Source organism: Lycorma delicatula, chromosome 1 (genome assembly GCF_047948215.1).
Source record: "Lycorma delicatula isolate Av1 chromosome 1, ASM4794821v1, whole genome shotgun sequence".
NCBI classification, from domain to species: Eukaryota; Metazoa; Arthropoda; class Insecta; order Hemiptera; family Fulgoridae; genus Lycorma; species Lycorma delicatula.
The window spans coordinates 361,208,410-361,232,048 of NC_134455.1; the positions used below are offsets into that span (position 1 = coordinate 361,208,410).

The following is a 23,639-nucleotide window of genomic DNA, read 5'->3' on the forward strand; positions in this document are numbered from 1 at the left end:
ATATACACGTTTCATATCAGGCACCAGATAATGATCTGACATCCCTCATTTGTATCGCTAAAAAATGATATAATTTAGATAGGATTATACGTAAGCATAATAAATATTTAATAATGATGATCCTTCGAAATAAAACAGTGAGGTTTGATTTTCTTATAGGAATGGAATGCAAATTTGGCGGGAGTTTGTTTCTCCCTACAGATCGCAGAACCTGGACAGAGTCCCTTGCTGCTGAATGATTCTAAGCGGGCGTGTTTTTAAAAGGTTTATTTTAAATGACGGGTCTAATTTTTCAAGTTTTGTTGTGTTTATTATTTAGTATTTTAAGGACGGATTTAATTGCATTCCAATCCGTTGTTAAACCAGCGTTATCAAACCCTTTTTATGGGCCGACCGCGGAAGGCTAGGCTTATGAAACCTGTTCTCCCGACGTAATTCCTCTTCAGACCGTCCACTGAAGTCCTTTCGGTGCTAACGCTTCATAGGCTAGCAGGAATACGCCACAACGGGGCACTGACTATCAGGAGGGAGCAATGCGACCCCTACTCCGGAGGAGTCGCAATTGCTGGTTTATTTTAATTAACATGTAAGTGTTAAAGGAGAGGTTGGGTAGAAGTTCTTCATCTACTTCTGTTTGTGGCTGCCTTTTAGGACGCATCTCTGCTGGGCTCTGTTCCGGACTCCAGTCCGTGATGTTGGGACGAGTAGAGGGTCTTCCTTCTTCTTCATCTTCCGATGACCTCTTCATTCTTCTTTGGCCTGCACTTTCCGAGAATTGGTAGTAACCGAAGTTACATACCGTTAACCTTAATATTCCCGAGGCCCCGAAGGGCTGAACGGGGGAAAGTGCAGGTTTCTTCCTTCTTCCATGCTGTCAGTGGCTGCTGGGCAGGTGACTGCTGGGCTTGTGACTGCTGGACTGATGGCTGCTGGACTCATTCCCTCATTCTTTTCTTGAAAGGAAAGGGGATAGGGAACTTACAATTTGGTGGTAGCTATTCGCGATCGCAGTTTGGGGTGGATTTTCCTATAAACGAAATCAATTTCATTATCCCACGAGAATTTACAAACTAATGAAACGTCCAAAAATTTCTCTTTGTGGGTAACGGAAATACTGTAGTTGTCATTGATGGGATTTTATTCACGTGATCACCAACTTTTCGTCTACCCGAGAAGCACACAAATTAACGATTTTATTTATATTTAATGTTATACTTTTGCAATCAGTCAAGGAAAGAATTTTTTTCCTACAAAAGCTATGGTAGATTTTTTAATCGCTTTTGAATAATTATATAAAGATGAAAACACAGTTTCGTCGTGGGCGAAGAGGATTATAAAGATGACTCAAGATTTTGAGACAGGTCATTAATAAACAATAAAAAAACAACCAAGGGAAATATAAAATTTCCTGAGGCACTCCGTGTTCTAATTTTGAAGTGAGAACCTACATTTTATACATATATATATATATATATATGTATATATATATATATATATGTATATATATATATATATGTATATATATATAGAGTTATATAGAGTTATATATATAGGAGTTAATTTCTTTCAAATGCAAGATTAAGGATCTAATAAGTATACAAAATAAATCTAATTCGGCAAAAAGTTTCTATTTATTGCAAGGGTGGTTTATATGTTTTTCTTTTATACTTTCGATTATTCGGTTATCCGATTATTCTCTTATTCCGAAATTCAATTATATCTACGAGACGGTATGACTAATTTTAAAAATTCAAACTGCTTATAATCGTGTTGAGTGCTAACATTTGCGTAAAAAAGATGTACACTGGTTATCCGGTTATTCTGTTATCCGTTTTTTCCTGAAATTTACTTCTTCTTCTTTTTTTTTTAACCTTCGGGACCACTATTAGGTACAACTTTACAGGATGAGATGAATGATAATTTTTGTAGCGTGTGAAAATGCCATGCCTGACTGGGATTCGACCCCGGTACCTCTGAATGAAAGGCCGAGACGCTACCACTAGCGCCACGGACCCAGGCTCCAAAATGTACATTAAACACAGCTAGGGGCGACCGGAAACCGCCTAGAAGACGTTGCTTCGGTCGAAATCCAGAACGCACGACCAATTTTAAAAATTCAACAGTGTATTTGCTAGCAGTATATTGGTTAATGTTAAAATTATGAAATAGAAATAAGATATCGAATAATAATAATAATAATTAAAGTACGGGAAAAACAGATAGTAAAAACCTTATAATTACGGTAATATTTCGTAATACGCAGTTACTGTGAGGCACTCAAAAGTGAATCGTGTCTTGAAAAATTTTTCGAGACTAAAAAAACACACATTTGGCTGTATCTCATATGGGTTGTGTGGAAAATTAGTTACAATTATAATTAAATTAGTTACAATTATTTTCCAAAAAATTTAGCGAATTTTATAACTAAAATTAAAAATCATACATTTTTACACGATTACGATAAATAAATCAGTTTTCAAAGACTGGATCTCTTTTTACGCCCCAAAGAGCAGAGCGAAGCGATGCCTGGCTTTGAAGCCGGGCTGAACAGCTAGTTGGAGCGATAAATGCGAATCATTAGTTACGAATCGATAAATGGAGCTGTAGCTACAATAAGTTCATCGTAGCGAAATGCTAATATTTCAGTAAGATACTTAATATTCTTACAAACATGAGGATACGAACGTGTCGAGGGTCCAAAAGGCGGAGCCCTCTGGCTAGCCAGAGGTCGGGCGAGCGAAATGAGCCCTGACCGACTAGTGTGTGTATATATATATATGTCTATTAAAAGATTATTTTCTGCACTACAATACCAAATATTAAATCAGCATCATTGATTATTACACGAAATTCAAAAAACATCTAGTAACAGTCGCTAGACACGTCTATTTTCTTCAATAACAGCTGTAATAATCCATTCTTTGAGGGAGTAAAAATATTTGTTTATTGCATGCGTTAATTATTGTTTGATCAAGCCTCACTATAAAAAAGTTCACGGATTTTATATTTATTTCTTTTGTGTACTGTGGAAATTATCGGTTTAATGTTTTAAATTGTTTAATTAAACATTTGGTAAAAAAAACCATTAAGAATGAAACATTAGAATAGGTACGCTTGTCAAAATACATTAAAAAAATGTATTTTTACACCATGCTAAACACATGTTACGCAGCACTAAACAACATAAATAATCTTTATTTGTTTTAAAAAAAATACTGTTATTGTAATTAGTTGAACGATGCAGAGTACGGTAATTTTATTCTGCAATAAAGAAATTATATTTATTATTCATCCTAGTTAACACGTAACAGTAAAGAAATACCTATACAGATTTGAATGCTGTCGGCCTCCGTGGCGCGAGTGGTATCGTCTCGGCCATTTACCCGGAGGCCCCGGTTCGAATCCCGGTCAGGGATGGCATTTTCACACACGCTGCAACTCATTCATCTCATCCTCTAAAGTAAACTTAATTGTGTACCTGGAGGATTTGAATGCAAGATCGTGAATTCAGAGTGTTTTTGGTGTTGGGTTTCAATTAACCACACATCTCAGGAATGGTTGACGTAAGATTGTATAAGACTACACTCATACGTAACCTCATTCATCCTCTGAAGTAATACATTACGGTGGTTCCGAAGATTAAACAACAAAAGAAAAAGTTAACATGTATCAATATATTCTTCTATTCTATTCTTCTTCTTTATTATATTGGTGAATAGACTATGTACATTTGTTAATAATTTTTTTCAATATTTTAAAGCATTTTATTATTCATTTAATAATGCTTTTATTAAAATATTCTTTTTTATTTCTTTGTTTTTTTTTTTTGCCCCTTATACAATTTGTTTGGTTTCTCCACGTTTTACTGTAAGAGGTTTCGAAGAATTTTATGAACTGTATAATCTTCCTGACACCTAGTTACAAAAATAAGTGAATAGAAGAAAATTAAACAACTAAATAACTCCATTAAACAACTTATTTTATAAAAGTATTTATGAATTAAATTTTAAAAAAGGTCACTATATGTAACTGTATTATATACAATGAATAGTTACGGTTAATATTATAATGGGCTTCGTAAATGAATTTCACACTGTTAACAGTACCGCATCTTCATTACAAATATTTGGGACCCGGTTACAAACAATTATTTGAAAATAAAAACCACTCTTTTCATTTTTAATAAAAGCACACATTGTTTTGCTTTGATGTGCAAAAATAAAAAGCTAACTTGTCTTCATTATACATTACACCAGTTAGTTTCTATTCTAAATTATTTCATTTTTTACGGTTTCCTTAAAAAATCAGAACATGTTTCTAAGGTACAAAACCGGGCTGCTATTCATTATCTGGTAGCCTTTGTCATCAAACTTTTATAATAACAAAATTAAAAGTTAAATATCTTAATTTATTTTTGTGTTTTTACTTATTGTAAAACTTGTTGTTACTTATTATGAAAAAATTAAAAATATTTAACTCCACCCAAAAAGACAGAGAAACAGATTTCGTATAATTCAGTCCAATACTATGTCTTGCATGAAAGTGCCTCATTATACTTCCGTTTTCATTTTTTAAAAAGTACTGAACAAAAAAAAAATACCTTAAATGTTTTTTAAATACAATCAAAAGGATTTTCATTTACGTAATCGACATTACTTTTCTATGATTCCTAAATAATAATTATCACCAGTTGGGAAAATCACTTGCAACTCATATGAGACGTCAACTTGAAGAATCCAGACTTCCAAGATCGCAGACAGAAAAATGAAAAATAGAAGCTGAACCGCAACAGAAAAAACGCAGGCAATGTCATATATGCCCATCAACCAATGACAACAAACATTCCAATGTCTATACTGAGTGTGGAGACCATGTATGCAAGTTATAGTACAAATATCATACGCAATGCTTGCAAAAGTGAAGATCTTGAATAAAATCTTGCAATTTTTCTTTGAAAATGATTGTTTTCTTCATTTAAAATTTTTCAATACATATTTTTCTCCAACTGGTTTTGAAATAACACAATTTATTGTTACAAATACATTTCATACAAGAATAAGATATTTTCAAATTTCATGATACGTAGAAGGTTTTTGATTATTTAAATTTTTAATTACCTCATTTATTTTATTATACGTGTAAAAATGGAATTTTTCATTAATAGTTATTATTTAGAAAAAAAGAATTCATTAAAAGTGTTAATCTTATAAAAGTGTTATCAAAAAACAAGTTTCTAATTTTTATGAAATTACACATTACAACATTATGTTGAATATTCTATTTCTTAAATGCAATGATAAATATTTGAAATATATATTAAGTAATATGATGTTTTTCATGCTATAAACAGGTGTTCTCATTAAATTTTATACTAAACCACAAAAAAAAACACCACTTTTTTATGTTTTTCTACTCCAAATATAGTCATTAATTTTGTTAACAAAAAAAAAAAAGTTAATTATGTGAAAGATTTGGAGAATTCCAATTCTAGGGGTCAGCCGTGACCCGACAATAGGATTAATACAATAAAATTCACAATAGCAGTAAAGAGTTAAAGTAGTACAAAAGCACATTAATTTCAAAGCGTGGTGAGAGACTTGGCATCTCAAGTCTCTATTCTGTATTTTTTAAGTTTGCAGCTCCTACACTTTTCAAAATGTTTTCCTATTGTGAATCAATATATTTGATAATGTAACAGGAATACTAACAACCATTTGAGACATATATTTCAAAATGTTAAGTTTTTGTTTATTTTCAAGGTTATGGAGCACTTTTAACAATGTTAGTGTAAAAGAAAAAGAGGAAAATAATTCTCAACCAGAATAATAAAAAAAAACATTTTTAAAGAAATTTATACATAAAGAATCAGTCCTCTGTTTACAAGTATGTTGGTAAAAAATTAAAAACTAATAAAGATTTTAAGGTCAGCTCTGGTAACAGGCACAGGTATCACTTCTTGTTTGTTTTTAATATGTGAAGTAAACTTTAATAAAAATCAGAATGTTTTAGATTCATTTAAGATCTGTTTTATTTGTGAAAAAGCACTTGAGAAAAACACATGTAACGTGTGATTTGCATAAGAAGTCTCATCTGTGAACTTCACCAACATTTTTTCTGTTATCACCTTTTCTGAAATGGAGGAATTCCTCAGCACCAACCAAATTATCTGACTGGCATAGTTCTGGGCTTAAAACATTCATAAACATCGCTAGCATATTAAAAACTAGAGTAATATATAAATCTAAAATATTTTTAAATAGTCTGTAGCCTTGGAGTGAGAGGTAATGTCTTGGCTTTCATCTGGATGTCCTGGGTTCAAATCCAGATCAGGCATGGTATTTTTCACATGCTACAAAACTGCCAATTTATCTAATCCTCTGATGCAATACCTAACAGTGGCAGTGCTATTACAATGGTATTAAAATTCCCCAAAAAAAAGTACTTCGTAGCCATAACTATGCCAAAAGTAATTTTTTTGTTTACCTACTATAAAACTGCTCAAGTTTCAATTTCAGCTAATCTCTTCAATAATTATCCCTTACACCATCAACCACCACATTCAACAATACCTCGACTGACCGGTTTTCCTTATGTTTACGTGGATCAAGAAACTTAATAAATTTTTTTTCTCTCAATAAATATACAAATTATATACAATATATAAATTACAAATGTATGATTGCATCCTTATTGATTTTTTAAACCTGTGTTTGAGGCATATGAGGTAAAACTCTCAATGCCCACCTTAAGATGTAACAAATGCAAAAATTAGAAAAACATTAATGTTAAATTATAAAAATTACATAAATTTTGTTATACTTGTTTTAAGTTATGCACACTTAAAAGAATGCTATTCAATTTTTTCCATAATCAATTTTCTTAATATAAGATTTTTAAAGATCATAACAATTCTCTAATATGGATACTAAGATATCTTTTTGAACTGTAACTCATTGAAAGATTTTTGACAAAGGTTACAAACAGAAATTTTTCTCATTAGTTATGAATATTAAGATGTCTCTTTAAACTAGAAGGCCACTTAAAAACCTTTTGGCAGAAATTACAAACATAATTTTTCTCCTTGGTATGAACATTTAAATGTGATTTTAAATTAAAACTTTGATTAAAGGTTTTCTGACAAAAGGTACAAACATAATTTTTCTCTTTGGTATGAATATTAAGATGTCTTTTTAAACACCTTTTGTGATTAAATGACTTTTGACAAAAGTTACAAATATAATTTTTCTCGTTGGTGTGTGAATTAATATGAATCTTTAAATAAGAAAGTGAATGAAATACCTTTTGGCAGAATTTACAAACAAATTTTTTCTCTTTTGTATGAATATTAAGATGTTTTTTTAAATAACTTTTGTGATTAAATGGCTTTTGACAAAAGTTACAAATATAACTTTTGTCTTTAGTATGAACATTTAAATGTGATTTTAAATAAGAACTTTGATTAAAAGTCTTATTACGTTATGCGTAATAAGTTGTGTTTTTAAATTATTTTGACAAAAGTTAGATTTATTTTTTTTCTCTTTAGCAAGAACGTTAACGTAGCTCTTTAAGTAACATTTACATTTGAATCTTTCATTGCAATATTCACAAACCAATTTCTTTCCTTTCTGCTTAGGTAACTTATTTTCATTATTTATACCCTTGACTAAATTTTCTATTGTTACATCACCATTCACACATTTACATTCACTGGATTTTTCTTTTATAATTCCATCATATACTGAATTATTTATACATCTCTTACAAGTTATATAATTCTTGGTACTTCCCTTGATGGTTTCTTTATTGATAATAACCTGTAATATTAAAACAACTAACAATTAAAAGGTAATTATGAAATAATGTAAAATAATTTCAATTACAATAACATTATTATATTTTGTAAAAAGCCGCAAAATATGTATAAAAAACTGTATATTTTAAACATATATTCAATATCAACATGGTTTGGAATATTATTTAATCATCCACAAGTAAAGTTTATTGTAACATCGAACTTTACTTATCTTATAGCATATCTATACACTTGGCTAAAACTTTATCATATGGATGTTTTTGAAAAACCAACAAAACTAAATAGTTAGCAAATTTATAATTAATAAGAAATCAATATATTTATTACTTCTATATCCATGTAGATCAGATATACAAACCCACACACTTTACATATAAAAAATGTTATATACAGATTGTCTGGGCTAAAGGTATACAACACTAATGGCCAATATTTAGGAAATCAGTCCTAATTTCTTAGTAGACACAAATAATAGGATAAATCTCCAAGACTTGTACAGTACACTTTTAAGTCAGTAGAATATGCATATGATGTGTAGACAAGCCGACTCCAATGCAATTGTAGTCCATCAGGATGTGGATCCCATAAAAACCATTCAGTGCATGCGTTGGTTAATGGACAAACTGAATGGAATATCAATTCTTCTACATCCAAGTCTAACGTACTCCAAGGTATGGCTTTAAGAGACTAGAAATCATCAAAAGTTTCAGTTGTGATGAGACTATGGATCAAGTAAGCGACACATTAACTGCCAGTCCCATTAACTTTATTAGGCAACCTAGTTACAGACTGCAAATATCTCTTTCTACTGTTCACAACATTAGTCATAAGCGCTTAGTTTCCAACAATACAAGTTACAACTCCTTCATCACAGTAAACAAAATGATTGCCGCCAATGATATCAGTTTGCTAGAGGTAATCACCATGTTGAAATCAAAAATGAAAGGGACACACCCAAAGTCAATGTCTAGTTATGACGGAACAAAACTGGTGTAATCAGACTGATTTTTTTTTATGGAGCCCACTGTGACAGGATACATGTACCTTGACTTGTTTGAGAATTTTCCGGTTCCTCACATTCCTGCCGGATTCAGTTTCCACAAAGATGGTACGCCACCACACTTATATCGAGATGTTACCATGTTCCTGAACACTTCCCCAGATGTAGGATCAGATGAAATCCCAACTGCATGGCCAGCTAAATCTCTCAAATATCACTTCTCTAACTTTTTTGCTTAAGATTTCATTAAAAGTTGTAACGAAGGAAAGTTTGAGATTTGGACGATTTAAAACAAAAAAATATTCTCTAAGCATCTGAAGAGCTACAAAAAGTGCATGCACTGAAGTAGACAAACTTACATTAAAACATGGCAAGACTTGCTGTTTATTTAAAAAAAAAGTTATCAAGTTATGTTAACTGGTTCTCTTAATATTAAGCTGTACTTATAGATATTTTAGTTTAGACACTCTGTAGATTGTAGTATCCATAGTATTATAGTAAAAGTTTATCTTCTTCTGTACCAATATATTGTACTTTTATAATAAAAAACCAACTTTAACAACCCAAGTAAATGAAATAACATTTAATGTTTTATTGTAAAACTACTTTTGCGGGATCCCGCATCATCAGTTTTATATAATATATTTAAATAAAATAACTACTACTACTATAAATAACAAATTAAATTTAAAAACTAAAATAAATAGAATAAATTTACGCAATGGAACCTGGAAAGCCAATTTACATTACTGAGTGGATTTAAATCACGCTATTTATAAAAATTATGATTATTTATTTTTTTTATCTAAAAATGTGCTGCCATCTGTTGCTGCTTTTATAAGTGTCATCTTCATATTCTGTCTGAAAGTTGATCAAGTTGGAATCTTTTGTATTTATATGTTTAAAATCTCTGAAAAATGTCCGAACTTTACCTAGTATTATCTAAATTAAATTTCTTGATATTTTCACTACACTGAAATTTTAATATTAAAATTAACTATTTACAATATTTTTATTTTTTATTATGTTTGATATGTAATTTTATATAAATATATTATATACAGCTGATGATCCAGGATCCTGCAAAGGTGCTTTTGGAATAAAAATTAAGGTAAGTGTCATTTCATTTACTTTATAATTCTGTACTTGGGTTGTTCAAGTTGATTTTTTAATTATAAAAATACAACATATATGTATATATATGATCAAACTGGAAAACATTATTTATAATGTATAATTTTATAATAAATAAAATAAAAATATATATTTTTTAAAATTCTTCTAAATTCACATACTCTTTTAACAATATATTAAAAAAACTTGTAAATAAATCTGATGAAGTGGTTCGCATGCAAGAAACACTAATTAATATATATATATTTCCACACACGGCAAGAAACTTAAAAACCAAACTGAGAGAGCTTGAACAACAGGTATTTGAGTGTTATCTTTTACACTGCTCCTATTAGCACTATTATTGGAGGTGTATATTACTACTCTAATCTATTATTGTCTGTTGTAAACTATTCATGCTTCAGTGCAATAATTTTCGAGAACAGTGGTTTCCTTGTCACCACGATTTGTCTAGTTGCAAGTCCTACACTATCAATAACTGAAGGCGAATGTTCATAATAAAAAACTGAAGTCATTGACAACAGTTTGCATCAGGTGACTCTCAGTATGACTACTTTAGCAATGCTGCATCAGCTGTGCAGGGTGATCACTTCGGATATCTTTTGTCAAAATGTGGTAGATATGTTAAGTCTTCCTAATGTAAACACAAAATTAGATTTTATATTATTTTCTTTTCATTTACAGATTTTATGTCACAACCATGTTTAGTCTGTACCAGGTCCACTTTAAACTGCCTACCTGATAAATATTGAAACATGAACACTGAATACAATTAACAACAAATCACCCAAAGCTTACTAAAATGTCAACTCCATCAACAGGTTAAAATTCACATATTTCAGTCATCAATGAATTTCAAAAACACACTTTGCTCTCACACATTGACCATTTATCATTCACAAACATCTCAATAAATCACTATTAATTAAACAGAACTAAATACAGTTACAAACATTTTTTTAAAAAATGAACATATTGAAATATATACACAGTAATGAAATTAACAAGAGACAAATCATGTTTGTTACAATAGCCATAGCTAATACTTACACGACATGGATAAAATACCATCCCATCTTTTGTCTTCACTGTGTGAAAATCTTTTATTTGAAGTTCATTGCTTTTCATATTAAGATTAACCTGTGGTGAAACATCATCATTCAATAAGATCTCAGATTCTTTTTAAAAAAAAGATAAAGAAAACACATTACAAACTAATTAATTTTCAATAAATGTTTTTTTTTTTTTTGTTATCTTGACTGGAACTTAGTAATAATAACACATATACAGATCACATATCATAAAAATAAATATTTTTGGTAGTAAATACCATTAAAATCTGTCTTGCTAAAAATGTTAGAAATCCAAGTATTATGACAAAATTAGGTCAAAAAATAAGAAAATTGTTTTAATTTATTTTTATATGAATTTACTATTAATAGAATATTACAATGGTTATATATATATATATATATATATATATTATACACTTTATTTTCTCAAAGTGTATGTTACAATTTGTTTGACAAGTGAACAATAAAGAAACCCCACCATGGCCCAATGAGATCAAAATGATATGTAAACAATGTGTAGTCTTGTACACTCAGGTCTACCATTCCTGAGTCATATGATTAATAAAACTTCAACTGCCAAAGTACATCGGTATCCAGAGTTTAGCTTTTAAATCCGTATAAAAGCAACTAACTTTTATTCGAATTTGAACCTGAGAACCTTCAACTTCAAAAATCAGCAGGTAAAAAATTATTTGCCGCAAGATAACCACTAGGCCAACCTGGTGGGCTAAATGCTATGGGCTATATAGGTTAAGAAATGAAAACTGTATCTAATCCCAAAATTTACATATAAGATCAAGCTGAAAGGTACATGGAAGGGCTTTGCGATTAAGTGTACCTATGGTTTGACGTGAACTAAAGGATCACGTAACCAATTGTTACTTTTGTTTAACAAGTGCATCTGGAATTTCTAAACAATCTAAACATACTGTAAAATATCCTTCACTACAATCTGCAATCAAGCCTGTAGCTCACAGTGAAATTATTCTAGTTCCTAAGCCACGTGTGAATGTATGTTTCGAAAGCAATGATGAAAACAACAATGGTTTTATTTTTGAATTATCTTCCAATAAGCCATACAAATATCACAAAGTGAATTAAATGACTTGGTGTGGAATTTAAATTTATAAGAAAATCAAGCTGAACTGTTAGGATCATCATCATACTACAAGTTGGAATTTACTTCAAAAAAAAACAAACATTTTAAGCTTTCGAAGCCGACAAAAAAATTATCTCTACTTTATTGATGAAAATAATTTGGTTAAAGATCACAAACCTGTGGACTGGTGCATTTTCATAGATTTGTCCAAGCAGAGTTTAAAAGTGGTTCTACAACACAACGGTAACAAATATCCTTCGATACCAATCGCTTATGGTATTAATTTGAAACAGAATATGATTTGATGAAAGATGTTCTTGAAAAAAAAAATTATAAAGAAACATAGCTGGAACATATGTGGTGATTTCAAAGTTATAGTTATTTTGTTAGACATGCAATTAGACTATATGTGTTTTCTTTGCAAATGGGACAACTGAGCTAGGGATAAACATTATGTTACCAAAGAGTGGAAGAAACAAAACAACTTAACTCCAAATAGGAAAAATATTATTCACGGGCCCTTAGTTGAATCCAATAAAATATTCTTACCTCCTCTCATTATCAAGCTAGGACTTTGTAAAAGTATAGTCGTGGATTTTTATACATCAGGCAGAAATTTCCGAATGTAAGAAGGAAAAATTAAAGAAGGAATATTTGTTGGTCCTCAAATAAGAGAGTCAATCAAAGATGATGTATTTAACTCAATGTTAACTAATGTAGAATGTGCAGCTTGGGTTTCATTTAAAGACGATTACAAAAATTTTCTCGGCAAACAAAACTCTGACAATTACCACGATATTGTTGTCAACTTCTTACTTCATATAGAGCTTTGAGTTGTAATATGTCGTTGAAAATACATTTCCTCCACTCACATCGGATTTTTCCCAGACAACCTCAGAGATGTAAGTGATGAACACGGTGAATGTTTTCATCAATATATTTCGGTGATGGAAAGCCGCTGTAAAGAGAAATTCAATACTAACATGCTAGCCGATTACTGTTGGACATTAATTTGGGTTGTGCCTGAGGGAATTTATAAAACAAAAGCAGGGAAATCATTCTAAAATAGGTATGGCCATGCAAAATTATAAATTTTACAGATTTTAACTATATTTTCCCTTAATTTTTTTTGAAGCGTAATTTATTTAAAACCAACGGTAATAGAAAAATTGTATTTACAGATCTGTAATGTACACAACAAACCATTTCAAGAAATGGTATTACACTTAAAGAAACATTAAAATTTTTTTTTGTCTGTCAGTGTTATTTGTTAAAGCATTAATAAACAAATAAAAAATATAAAAAATAGCAAACACATTAATCACAGATTTAATTTTGAGAAAATTGATTTTATAAGTCAATTTAAAACAAATATGGGGGTTGTTCAGGAAGGTTTTGAAGAATTTTTTTTAAACTTTCAACTTAATTCTCTTGCAATTTGATTCATTTACCCAGATTTTCCAACTTTTTTTATATTTCCAGTGATGTGATTTGTCCAACTCTGCGAAATAAGCAGTTATCTCAGCTTTGCATCATTACAAATGAATCTTTGTCCAATGAGCCATTTCTTCAGATTTGGGAGGAGGAAGTAATTAATTGAAGCTAAGTAAGGTGAATACAGCACATGCTTCCACATGTTATTGTCAAAGTGTAAATTATCATTGAGTTTTGCAACTACTACCACAGACATCTGTACCGGCACATTATTGTAGTGAACAGTATCTTTTTGGCCAATGTGGCAGTACATATCAATCAGTCTGGTAAAACATCAGAACATCCATTATTTTCAAAAATAAATACACTCTAAGTTAAAATTTAAGTATTTATAATGAAAACAACAAACTCGCTGAAAACTGTAAAACATTTCATATATTGAAATTTTTATTTATATTTATTTGTGTAACTTATAAGTGAATTATAGTGTTTATATATATATATATATCAAGTGAATGATTAATGCAAGACCTGACATTAGACACATCACTAATAAAAATGGCAGTAGTCATTCTCAAGAATGAAAGAGAAGAGGTTTTGCAATATTTTCTTCACGCAACAAATATACACAAGTGTTACATAAACATGATATTACCACTGAAATAAAGGTGATAATCAGCCACACACAAGCAGCTCAATTATTTTTACCACAGAAATTTATGTACAATGGACATCAAAACTATCAGGGAACATTACCATGACTGTGCCCAGACGTACTTTAGTTGCTTCACATGAAACAAAATCAAACTTAAAAAAAAAACTAGGGCAGAAAGTTTAAAGCAACCGACTAATGTACTTTTAAACAGAAAATTATAAATTACATATGACTCCATTGACTAAAAACACTAAAAAGGCTGGAGCTACAATTTTGATAATTTTTCTACTTTATTGTACACCATGTTCTTTAACCAATGTTTTTAAAATTTGAGTTGTCATGACTTTTAATTACATTCAACTACATGGACTTTAATTACATTCAAGTGTAGCATGGACGATGAGGAACAGAGAGAGGGACTGGATTGAGCCTTTTTAGATGTAGATACTGAAAATGTAAGATGGATGGATAGAGAGGTATGAGAAAATAATGAACACGATTAACAAACCAAAAGTAATTATGCAAACAGTAGATAAAAGAAAAGAAATCGTTAAGAATAGGACATATTGGTTACAGGAAGCAGCATCTTCGACAACCGCATGGATAGGATCAGTAGAAGGAGAAACTACAAAGGGACAAAGAAGGCTTGGAACAGGGTGGATAGAGCATGAAAATGTTTTTGTCAAAATTCAGTCACCTGCATGGACAATTCTGTTGTGATAATCATCAACTTCAACGACATAGGAGCTAAATATAAAAAGAAATACATAAAAACTGTAAAGTGCAAAGAAGACAAGAAACCCCGTTTGGAGCACTTATTTAATTAGTCAAAATGGTATCACTTTTAACAAGTTTTTCATGGTATTTGAGAAGGTTTAACTTTTATTAGTACAACACATAGACACTTTTTTATTTGCCATAAACATCTACAAAACATTGCAAGTTGTGGAAATTTGAGATTTTTATCACCAGACCTCCATTCAAAGTTATTTGAATCCAAAATTTGATTTTTTTAAAGATTTGTTTTCAAAAATTCATAAAAATTTAGGGGTAAGTATATCACCATTAATATTATTTATGGTAAAACTACTAACATATACCTGGATAACTAATCCAGACTGTGTATACCATCCCTGCCTCTTGAAAAAAGTTAACAAAAGTGAAATTTCACAGTATTTCATTACAACATTTTTGGTAATTTTCTCACAGAAAGAAGAGAGATAGGTAAATAAACCACTGGACCAATCTTTTACCTTGAAAAAATATATAATCCTTTTTGTTACATTCTTTCAGGACTAAAAGTTCTTTATTTATGATTCTTTACATAAACCCTTATAATCGCAAAAATGGGTGTGTGCACCGTAACAAAAATGATCGCCACAGGTAATCTGCTTAAATAAAAAAATATAGTTTTAAGGTCCTGAGACATGTAGGAAACAAGTGGGTAAGTTTCAATTTTTTTTTGAATCGGTCAAGCAACCAACTTATGTTTTTTTCTGGGATATTTCAAATGGATTGACCCCGCCTTCAATTTTTTCATACTTTAATATACCACAATGTATATGCTTAGGATCAGAAAAATAAAAGATCTAAATGACAGAGAACAGGTCTGGACAGCTATGAACCGTGCAAGGTCAAAGTCTTAGCTGTAATATTAGTATTCTAGTCAATTAGCTAACAAGTTTTGTTAGTTATGGTGACCAATTAAGATGACAATCTATTCTGTGGAGACAAGTTACACTTTTACGGTTAAATTATAAACTAATCTTAATAGTTGTCTCCTACAAGAGTGTTAAGTATTGCCATACTTTGGAAATTTATCCGTAACTTCACAAAACTACACAAAAATCTAACCTTAACTTCAACTCTAACCTTAACCTCTCTCCATAGACTGGATTAGCATCTGAACAGGTCTTAGTAAATCATAAAACTGAGAGCTAATTAACTACAGTACTGATAATGCAGTGTGGACTTTAACCCTGCATGGGTCAGCTATCGTCCAAAACAGCTTTCTGACATTTAGATCTTGATTTTCCTCATCCTAAGCATACCTACTGTTATATTAAAGTATAAAACAGATTAAAGTTAATCAAGTAATTGCTCAGGATAACCTAATTGAAAAAAATGTGGTAATGGTTTTGAAAATTAAAATTAGAAAATATTACATTTATGAAATCAAAACTCTAAATTTATATTATTTTTTGTTTTCCCTAAATATAATTTTAAAATAAGAAACATGAACATTTTTTGGGGCTGCAACCAATAAATACAAAACTGAAATGAATAAATAATTATTTACACTTTTAGAAACCTTACAGTCCAGTACACTCCTCTTCAATTCAGAAAACCCCCTATATATTGAACAAAATGTTGAAATTCATCAAAGTCATTCCCAAAAAATGTAGGCTCTCTGTAGGAGATGATTCTCTCATACTCTGAGAATGACATTTCCTGTCGTATATTCCCGATACAGAATAAAAATTGCACCTACAAGATGTGTTATTTGTTATGCAAATAACATAAGAAAGGAATCATGATATTACTGTTATGAATGTGATGTTGGTATTTGTGCTGCCCCTTGTTTTACAAATTTCCACACTAAGAAGGCAAACATCTTCATATTTCAAAAACATTAAAATTCATTTTAAAAAAAAATTTTTATAACTAGTTTTAAACTGAAATATAATAATAACTCTGTGAACTGGCAACATGAATGTATGTTGTTATTCTGTGATCTTGAACTCTGATTGCCTAAATTCATAAATATTTATGAACTATTTCCATGGAAAATAATTTAATAGTTTTCACGGTAAGATGAGAAAAATATACAAAGAAGATTCACATCCTTTTATTCACATCATGTAAACTTTTAGTCATCATCATGTAAACTTATTTCACCATGGCTCAATGAGATAATGATATGTATCAGACTACACTTTGTTTAGTCTGGTAGAGACTCAGATCATCCATTCCTGAGACATATGGTTAATTAAACCCCAACCACCAGAGTACACAGGTATTCACTGTTAAGTTTTTAAATCTGTATAAAAACAACTGACTTTTACTAGGATTTGAACCTGAGAACTTTCGACTTTGAAAATCAGCTGTTAAAACAACTTTTTTGTGATGAGTTGAACACTAGATCAGCCTGGTGGGCTAAATATATATATTATTATTATTATTATTATCTTTTATGACCGCATAGGATCATTTTAGTCAGTCTGTTATGCATGTCTCTTTGATGGGACTGTTTGGGCCTTGTGGTCCTCCCATTACTTTTTCATACATTTCGATCTTTGTGCCCTTTCTAGTGTTGAAAATGTTTGTGTAGTGAGGTTTTATCTTATGAGTGTTTTTGTTCATGATTCTCTCATTTAATTTTATCTCACCTGTGGCGTCTACTGATGTAATGCCAATTTCCTTCAGATCCTATCTTATTTCTCTGAATCATCTGCATCCTGCCTTTGTATTTTCCGAGTCGAGATTGTACTGCATTAGCAGTTTCCGAAGTTTTGAATATTGCATCCTCATGATTATGTCAAAAGAATCCTAATCTCCTCTTACGCATGATATCAGTGATGGATTCTAAGTCTTTGTACACGACTTTGTTTGGCACACTCCACCACTGCCCATCTTTCTGATACTTTTTATCCATGCAAGTTCTTCCAATTTTTCTTTCGATCTTCTGGAATCTGTCTGCCTTTGATTGTTCGTTCAGGTGGAAGAGTGTTTGCTGAATAAGTGGTTTATGGTTTTATAACTGTGTTTTAGTATCTTATTTTTGTATTTATTGATAGGCATTTTTATTTCAAGTGTACCAGGTTAATTTTTGAGCTTCAGCTAGTTTTTTCTTCTTATTGAGATAAAGGATTTTTCGTTTAGATTGTTTGTTACTATTTCTCCAAGGTATTTAAATTGGGTTACTAAATTTTCGGTCCAATTTTATTTGTAATGTTTTGTTTGTTTCAATTTTTCCACCCATTTTAACTTTTGGGAGAAACCGTTTTGAGCTTGAGCCATTCCCTCATTGCCATTTCTAGAGCACAGTTGAACAATAGTGGTGAGAACTCATTGCCTTGGCACAGTCCTGTTTTGATCTCAAAAAGTTCTGAGAGCTCACCTCTGAATTTTACCTTTGATACTGTTTGTAAGGGTCAGTTTTATCGTTTATAATTTGATAGTAGTTCAAGGTGTCTTAGAATTTTTAGTAGGGATGCAGTCACATAAGCTTTCTTGAAATCTACAAACGTTATGACCACATCCTCTTGTAATCCATTATTAGCTTGAAACTCAAGACGTGGTCTGGGCAGCTCCTCCAGGCTCTGAAACCTCCCTTGTATTCTCCTGGTTTTTTTTCTAGTTGTGGTTTGCTCTTGTTGAGGATGATTCTTGAAAGAATTTTATATGTTGTGTCTAGGAGTGAGACTTCCCTGTAATTGTTAGGGTCTGTTTTGCCCTAATGGATGAGGGCTCTCGTCCACTGTTCTGGTAGTTCTTCTTTGATCCAGATGTTGACAAACTGTTGATGAAGGACAATTTTTGTTCATCGTCCTGCATGTTTTCAGATCTTTCGAAAAGTACGATCTTCTCCTACTGCTTTGTAATTCTTCATCTCACCCAGTGCTTGGTAAACTACTTTTATTACGGGAGGGTTGATGTTTTCTGGTGGTGTTGGTGTTAAAGTTTACGAATTTTGTTGGTTCATTGCAATTTAGGAGATCGTTAAAATATTTAACAAGGATTTCCACATTGTCTTTATTTCTGTTAGCCAGTTTCTTCTATTGCCTTCAGTGTTTCTTAATGATGTAGTCTCTTTATTCTCCTTAGGGGTCAGGTGGTTTCTTTTCTTTGTTTTACTAGATTTTGGAAGGATATTTCTAATTTTTGGGATTAATAGCAATAATAATGAATGTTTTTTTGAGAATTTTTTTTCACTGTTTTGACACATTTGCCATTCCAACATTGATGTTTTTGTACGAGATTTTATTGGGGCTAATTCTTCTGCGATTTGTTTAATGTTGTTGACTGGATCTTTGAGTTTATTTGTGATTGTTATTTTTTTGGTTGCTTTTTGGTCATTTTCATTCTTGATCAGTCGGATAGGATCCAATTTTCTTCTAGTTTTAGGACTTGATTTTGTTGTTTTCTTTGGGGAGCAAATTTAATTTTGACTACATAGTGATTGGATCCAGTGTTTACTCCTCAGATGACTTTTACACTGTATATCTCCATGTGGTGCTGTTTATCCATAAAGACTGTCTAGTTACCATTCTCCTATAGTGTAATCAAGGTGTTTTCAGATTTTGATTTTTTTGAGGTTTCCTCTTGAAATATGTGGATTTCAAGATTAGGTTGTCGTTTCTGCAGAGATCGATGAATCTCTGTCCATTTGTTTTCTTTTGAGCGGGCCATTTTCCAATGATGTCATGGTCTTCTTTCTCTGCCTAGTTGGGCATTGAGTTTCCAATTAATTGTTTAACATGGATTTCGGTTATGTTATTTATAGTTAAGTCAAGTAGATTCCTGAACCCTACTGTTTCTTTATAGTCTTTTGGAGAATTATTTTTATTATTAGTGGATGCATGGGTGTTTATTATAGTGTAGATTTTATTAGATGCATTTGGTGTGAGTGTTGAGATTCTTGGAGATTGTGACTTGAATTCTTGTATGGAGTTTATTATTTTGAGTGAGTAAAAAATCTGTTCCAAACTGTGGGACGTTTTCATCACTCTCTTTCCAGGTATACCTTTGCAGAGTCTATATCCTTGAGATTCCATGGCATCCTGGTCAGTGTTTCTTATTTCTTGCAGACCCATGATGAGAATTTTGTATTGGTCCATTCAGCCAGTTATTATTTTTAGTTTACCAGTCTGCTGCAGCAAGTTTACTTTGTGTGTGGAAATGTAGATGATTTGATTTGCTTTGGTTTGATTTTGGACTTTGTATTTTGCTTATTCGTGTGTGTAGTGTTAGGGCATTCCAATGCTTCCAGTTACATGTTATCTTCTAAGTGGCAGCCCACCATATCCAAATGCTGCCTTTTCTAAACTCTGGTGTTGCTTGGTTCAGCAGGTGGAGTATTTCTTAAAGACCTTTCAGTGATGCCTCTCAAGTGGTCATCTGTCAAACTAGATTCCGTGTTACAACTCTAAATGTGATCTAGTGAGGTGTGATTTGATGATAAATGAAGCTATGAAGTTTTTTTAGATTCAGTTCACCAGACAAATTTCTCCTATTTGTTCGGGATACCTCCAAGCACAACCCATGAAGGCTCAATCTGACTTTTGTTAAAAGACGTTATTTTGGAGAAAAGTTAAAAAGTCTGATCCTAAATGTTACACCCGTATATATATATATATATATATATACAATAGCCTTCGCAATTCACAGAATTAGAGAAACACTCACCTTTAATCTTTTACTTCATCAAAATGCTTTCAGGCCTAAGCCCATTCTCAGTGATATCTTTTATAAATTCTTAAACTGTTTACAATTACACAATAACTAATCTTTTTCAAGTTGTTGGATTTAATTTTATAAATACCGGAAGAATACGATAAAACAAAAACTCCCGTTATTTCAATTGAGAAATACAATGAATAAATAAATGAAATGGTTTTAAAAAAAATAATGACCCAACAATAAAGTTTTAAAAATTAAAAAAAGATTCCATAGTTAAATACAAGGAAATATTTAATAATAATAATAAATTAAAATATATCAGATTATCCTCATACACCTTACACCCCAAAACTTACAGTTTTCCCAAAATTACATAAGGAAGGTATACCAACAAGACCATTAATTAATTTCAAAACAGCCCCAAGTTATATTATTACTAAAATTATTGATAAAGCAATTAGATCAAAGATAAATTTAGAATATAAATATAATATAAAAAACAGGTATGAATTAATAAATTAAATAAAGTTTATAAAAATTATTAAAACTATAATTACTAGCTTACATATAACTAATATGTACCCGGATAAACCCATTGATTACACAATCTCAATAGAAAATAAGTTAATAAAAGCAGGTGAAGACAAAAAATTTATAAATATTTAACAATTAGAAACAAGTGTAAGCAGAATTACTTTGAATTTATTGGAACCTGTTACATATGAGAAAATATTTTACCCAAGGGATTTCCCTTATCTGCTTTAATGTCAGAAATTTATCGGCAGGAATTTGATAATAGAACAGTATATGGCATAAATCACGTATACAAAATTTTATTGTGGGTCAGACTCGTGGATGATGTTTTAGTTATATATGAACCAGTTATAAATAATGTTGATGAAGTAATATTAAATAAATTAAATTCAGATCATAAAACTTTATATTTTACATATGAAATGGAACATAACAGAAAATTAATTATTTAGATGTAAATATTAAAATAAAAACAATCAAATAATAACTGAATTATATAAAAAACCTACCTGAAATGAAATTATTATAAATAGGAATTCTAATCATATTTGGTCTCAGAAGGTTAATATTTTTAAGTACATGATAAACAGAGCAATAAAATACATAAACGACAAATGGGAATTTTGTAATTTTAGTATAAAGAATACAGCTATAAAAAAACGGATATCATACGTCATTAACTGATATTAAAAATATAATCCAGAATTATTCAGTAATACAAATATTACTACATAATTACCCATAAAAATAGTGAAATGTTTACGTAAAATACTCTTATACAAATAAAATTATAGAAAACTAAATTGATGCATATACAAATAAAAAATACAAACCTGATAATCATATAATAAAACATTAAAAATTTTATAATAATGAAAAAGTAAAAAATACACGTGGGTCTTCTGGTATTTATAAAGTTAAATATAGAACAATTATGAAAATATATATAAAACAAATAGATCATTTAAAGATAGATTTAATGAACATTTTAAATCATTTAAAAATAGAATAATAGGTTTCTCAAATGTTGCTGACAATTGTATAATAATTTTGATTATTATTTAGTTTCGAAGGAAATTTGAAAATAGTTGAAAAAATAAATATTGAAGATGAATATATATATATATATATATATATATATATATATATATATATGTAAACATGAATTCAGCCTTATAAATCTGCAAACAGAATTTGATGGAGACACTTTTATTAAAATTAAGTTTGTATGCAAAGATAAGATATGATAAATTAATAATTATTGTAATACTTTTTCATTATTGACTGAAAAAATATTTGTTACAAATAAAAAATCTTTAAAAGCATTTAAAATATTTTTAGAAGTTTAAAATTTGTTTAATTAATTTTTATTTTAAACAAACAATTTTTACACAATGTAAAAAGCTAATAGTTATTATATAAATTGTGAACAGTTAAAGAATTTATAAAAGTTATCACTGAGGATGAGCTTAGGCCTGAAAGCATTTTGAAGTAAGAAATTAGAGGTAAGAGTGTTTCTCTAATTCTGTGCTTTGCAGAGGCTGAAAGAATATTATATTGTACATATAGACATTTATGTACAGAGAAAAAAAATGGAGTAATAAAAGTTTAACCTGCTAAATAATTAATATATACAAGTTCACAAATGAACTGCATGGAATCCAAAATTTACACGCAAGGCCATAATAATGAAAAACAATACAGTAGGATGCCGATTTTCGAGATATCTGACAAACTGGACTGCTTAAATCCAAATTAAGAAATTTAAAAAAAAATACATTATTTGAAAGAATAAATGTTCACTTCAACAGGAAATTTTTTATTTATGTTTATTTTGCTGGATTTTTCAATCGACCTTTTTGCAATTCATTTAGCAAAAATATATATGATACTTATACAGGATGAGTGAAGATAGACTTGCTAAGAAAATTTCCAACATCGTCAATGTAAGTAAATTAAAGTCGATTTGAACGAAAGAAACACAAGATGACCTGGAACGACTCAACATCTCAGAAGAAGATTTCAAAGGACAGAAGGAAATTTAGAGATGAAATTACAAAACCGAACAAGAAAAAAAGAGAAACAATAGGAAGAAGATGGACAGAGGGAAAGAAGAAACATACTGAATGGAAGAGATTTTGAAAACAAAAAAGAAGTAAAGCAATGATTGACTCAAGTTCACGCTCCCTCCTGAAGGGGAATAATCAGAAATAATATGTACGAGTTAATAAATGAACTAAAATTTTGTAATCCAAAATTTACATAATAATAATAAAACATAATACAGCGGGACACCAATTTTCCAAATGTCCAACTAGCTGGACTGCTTAAATCCAGACAAGGAAACTAAAAAAAAACTAATACATTATTTGAAACATTCTCTGCTTAAATGGGTATTTTTAATAAAGATTGATAAGAAAAATACCCATTTAAGCAGAGAATGGCTACAAAACTGTAGTTTAAAAACCCAGTATAATATACTGGGTTTTTAAACT

The 23,639-nt window shown here is 30.3% G+C and overlaps 1 protein-coding gene across 1 annotated transcript in view; it reads right to left on the bottom strand.

Moving 5' to 3' along the window:
- Positions 1-23,639, bottom strand: part of LOC142317932 (uncharacterized) — a 47,201-nt gene that overhangs the window by 12,177 nt on the left and 11,385 nt on the right. Inside the window, exons 5-6 of the mRNA XM_075354470.1 lie at positions 10,998-11,087; positions 7,611-7,814 (exon numbers count right to left, since the gene is read on the bottom strand). Coding sequence (XP_075210585.1) covers positions 7,611-7,814; positions 10,998-11,087 — 294 coding nt within the window. The remainder of the gene's footprint in view (positions 1-7,610; positions 7,815-10,997; positions 11,088-23,639) is intronic.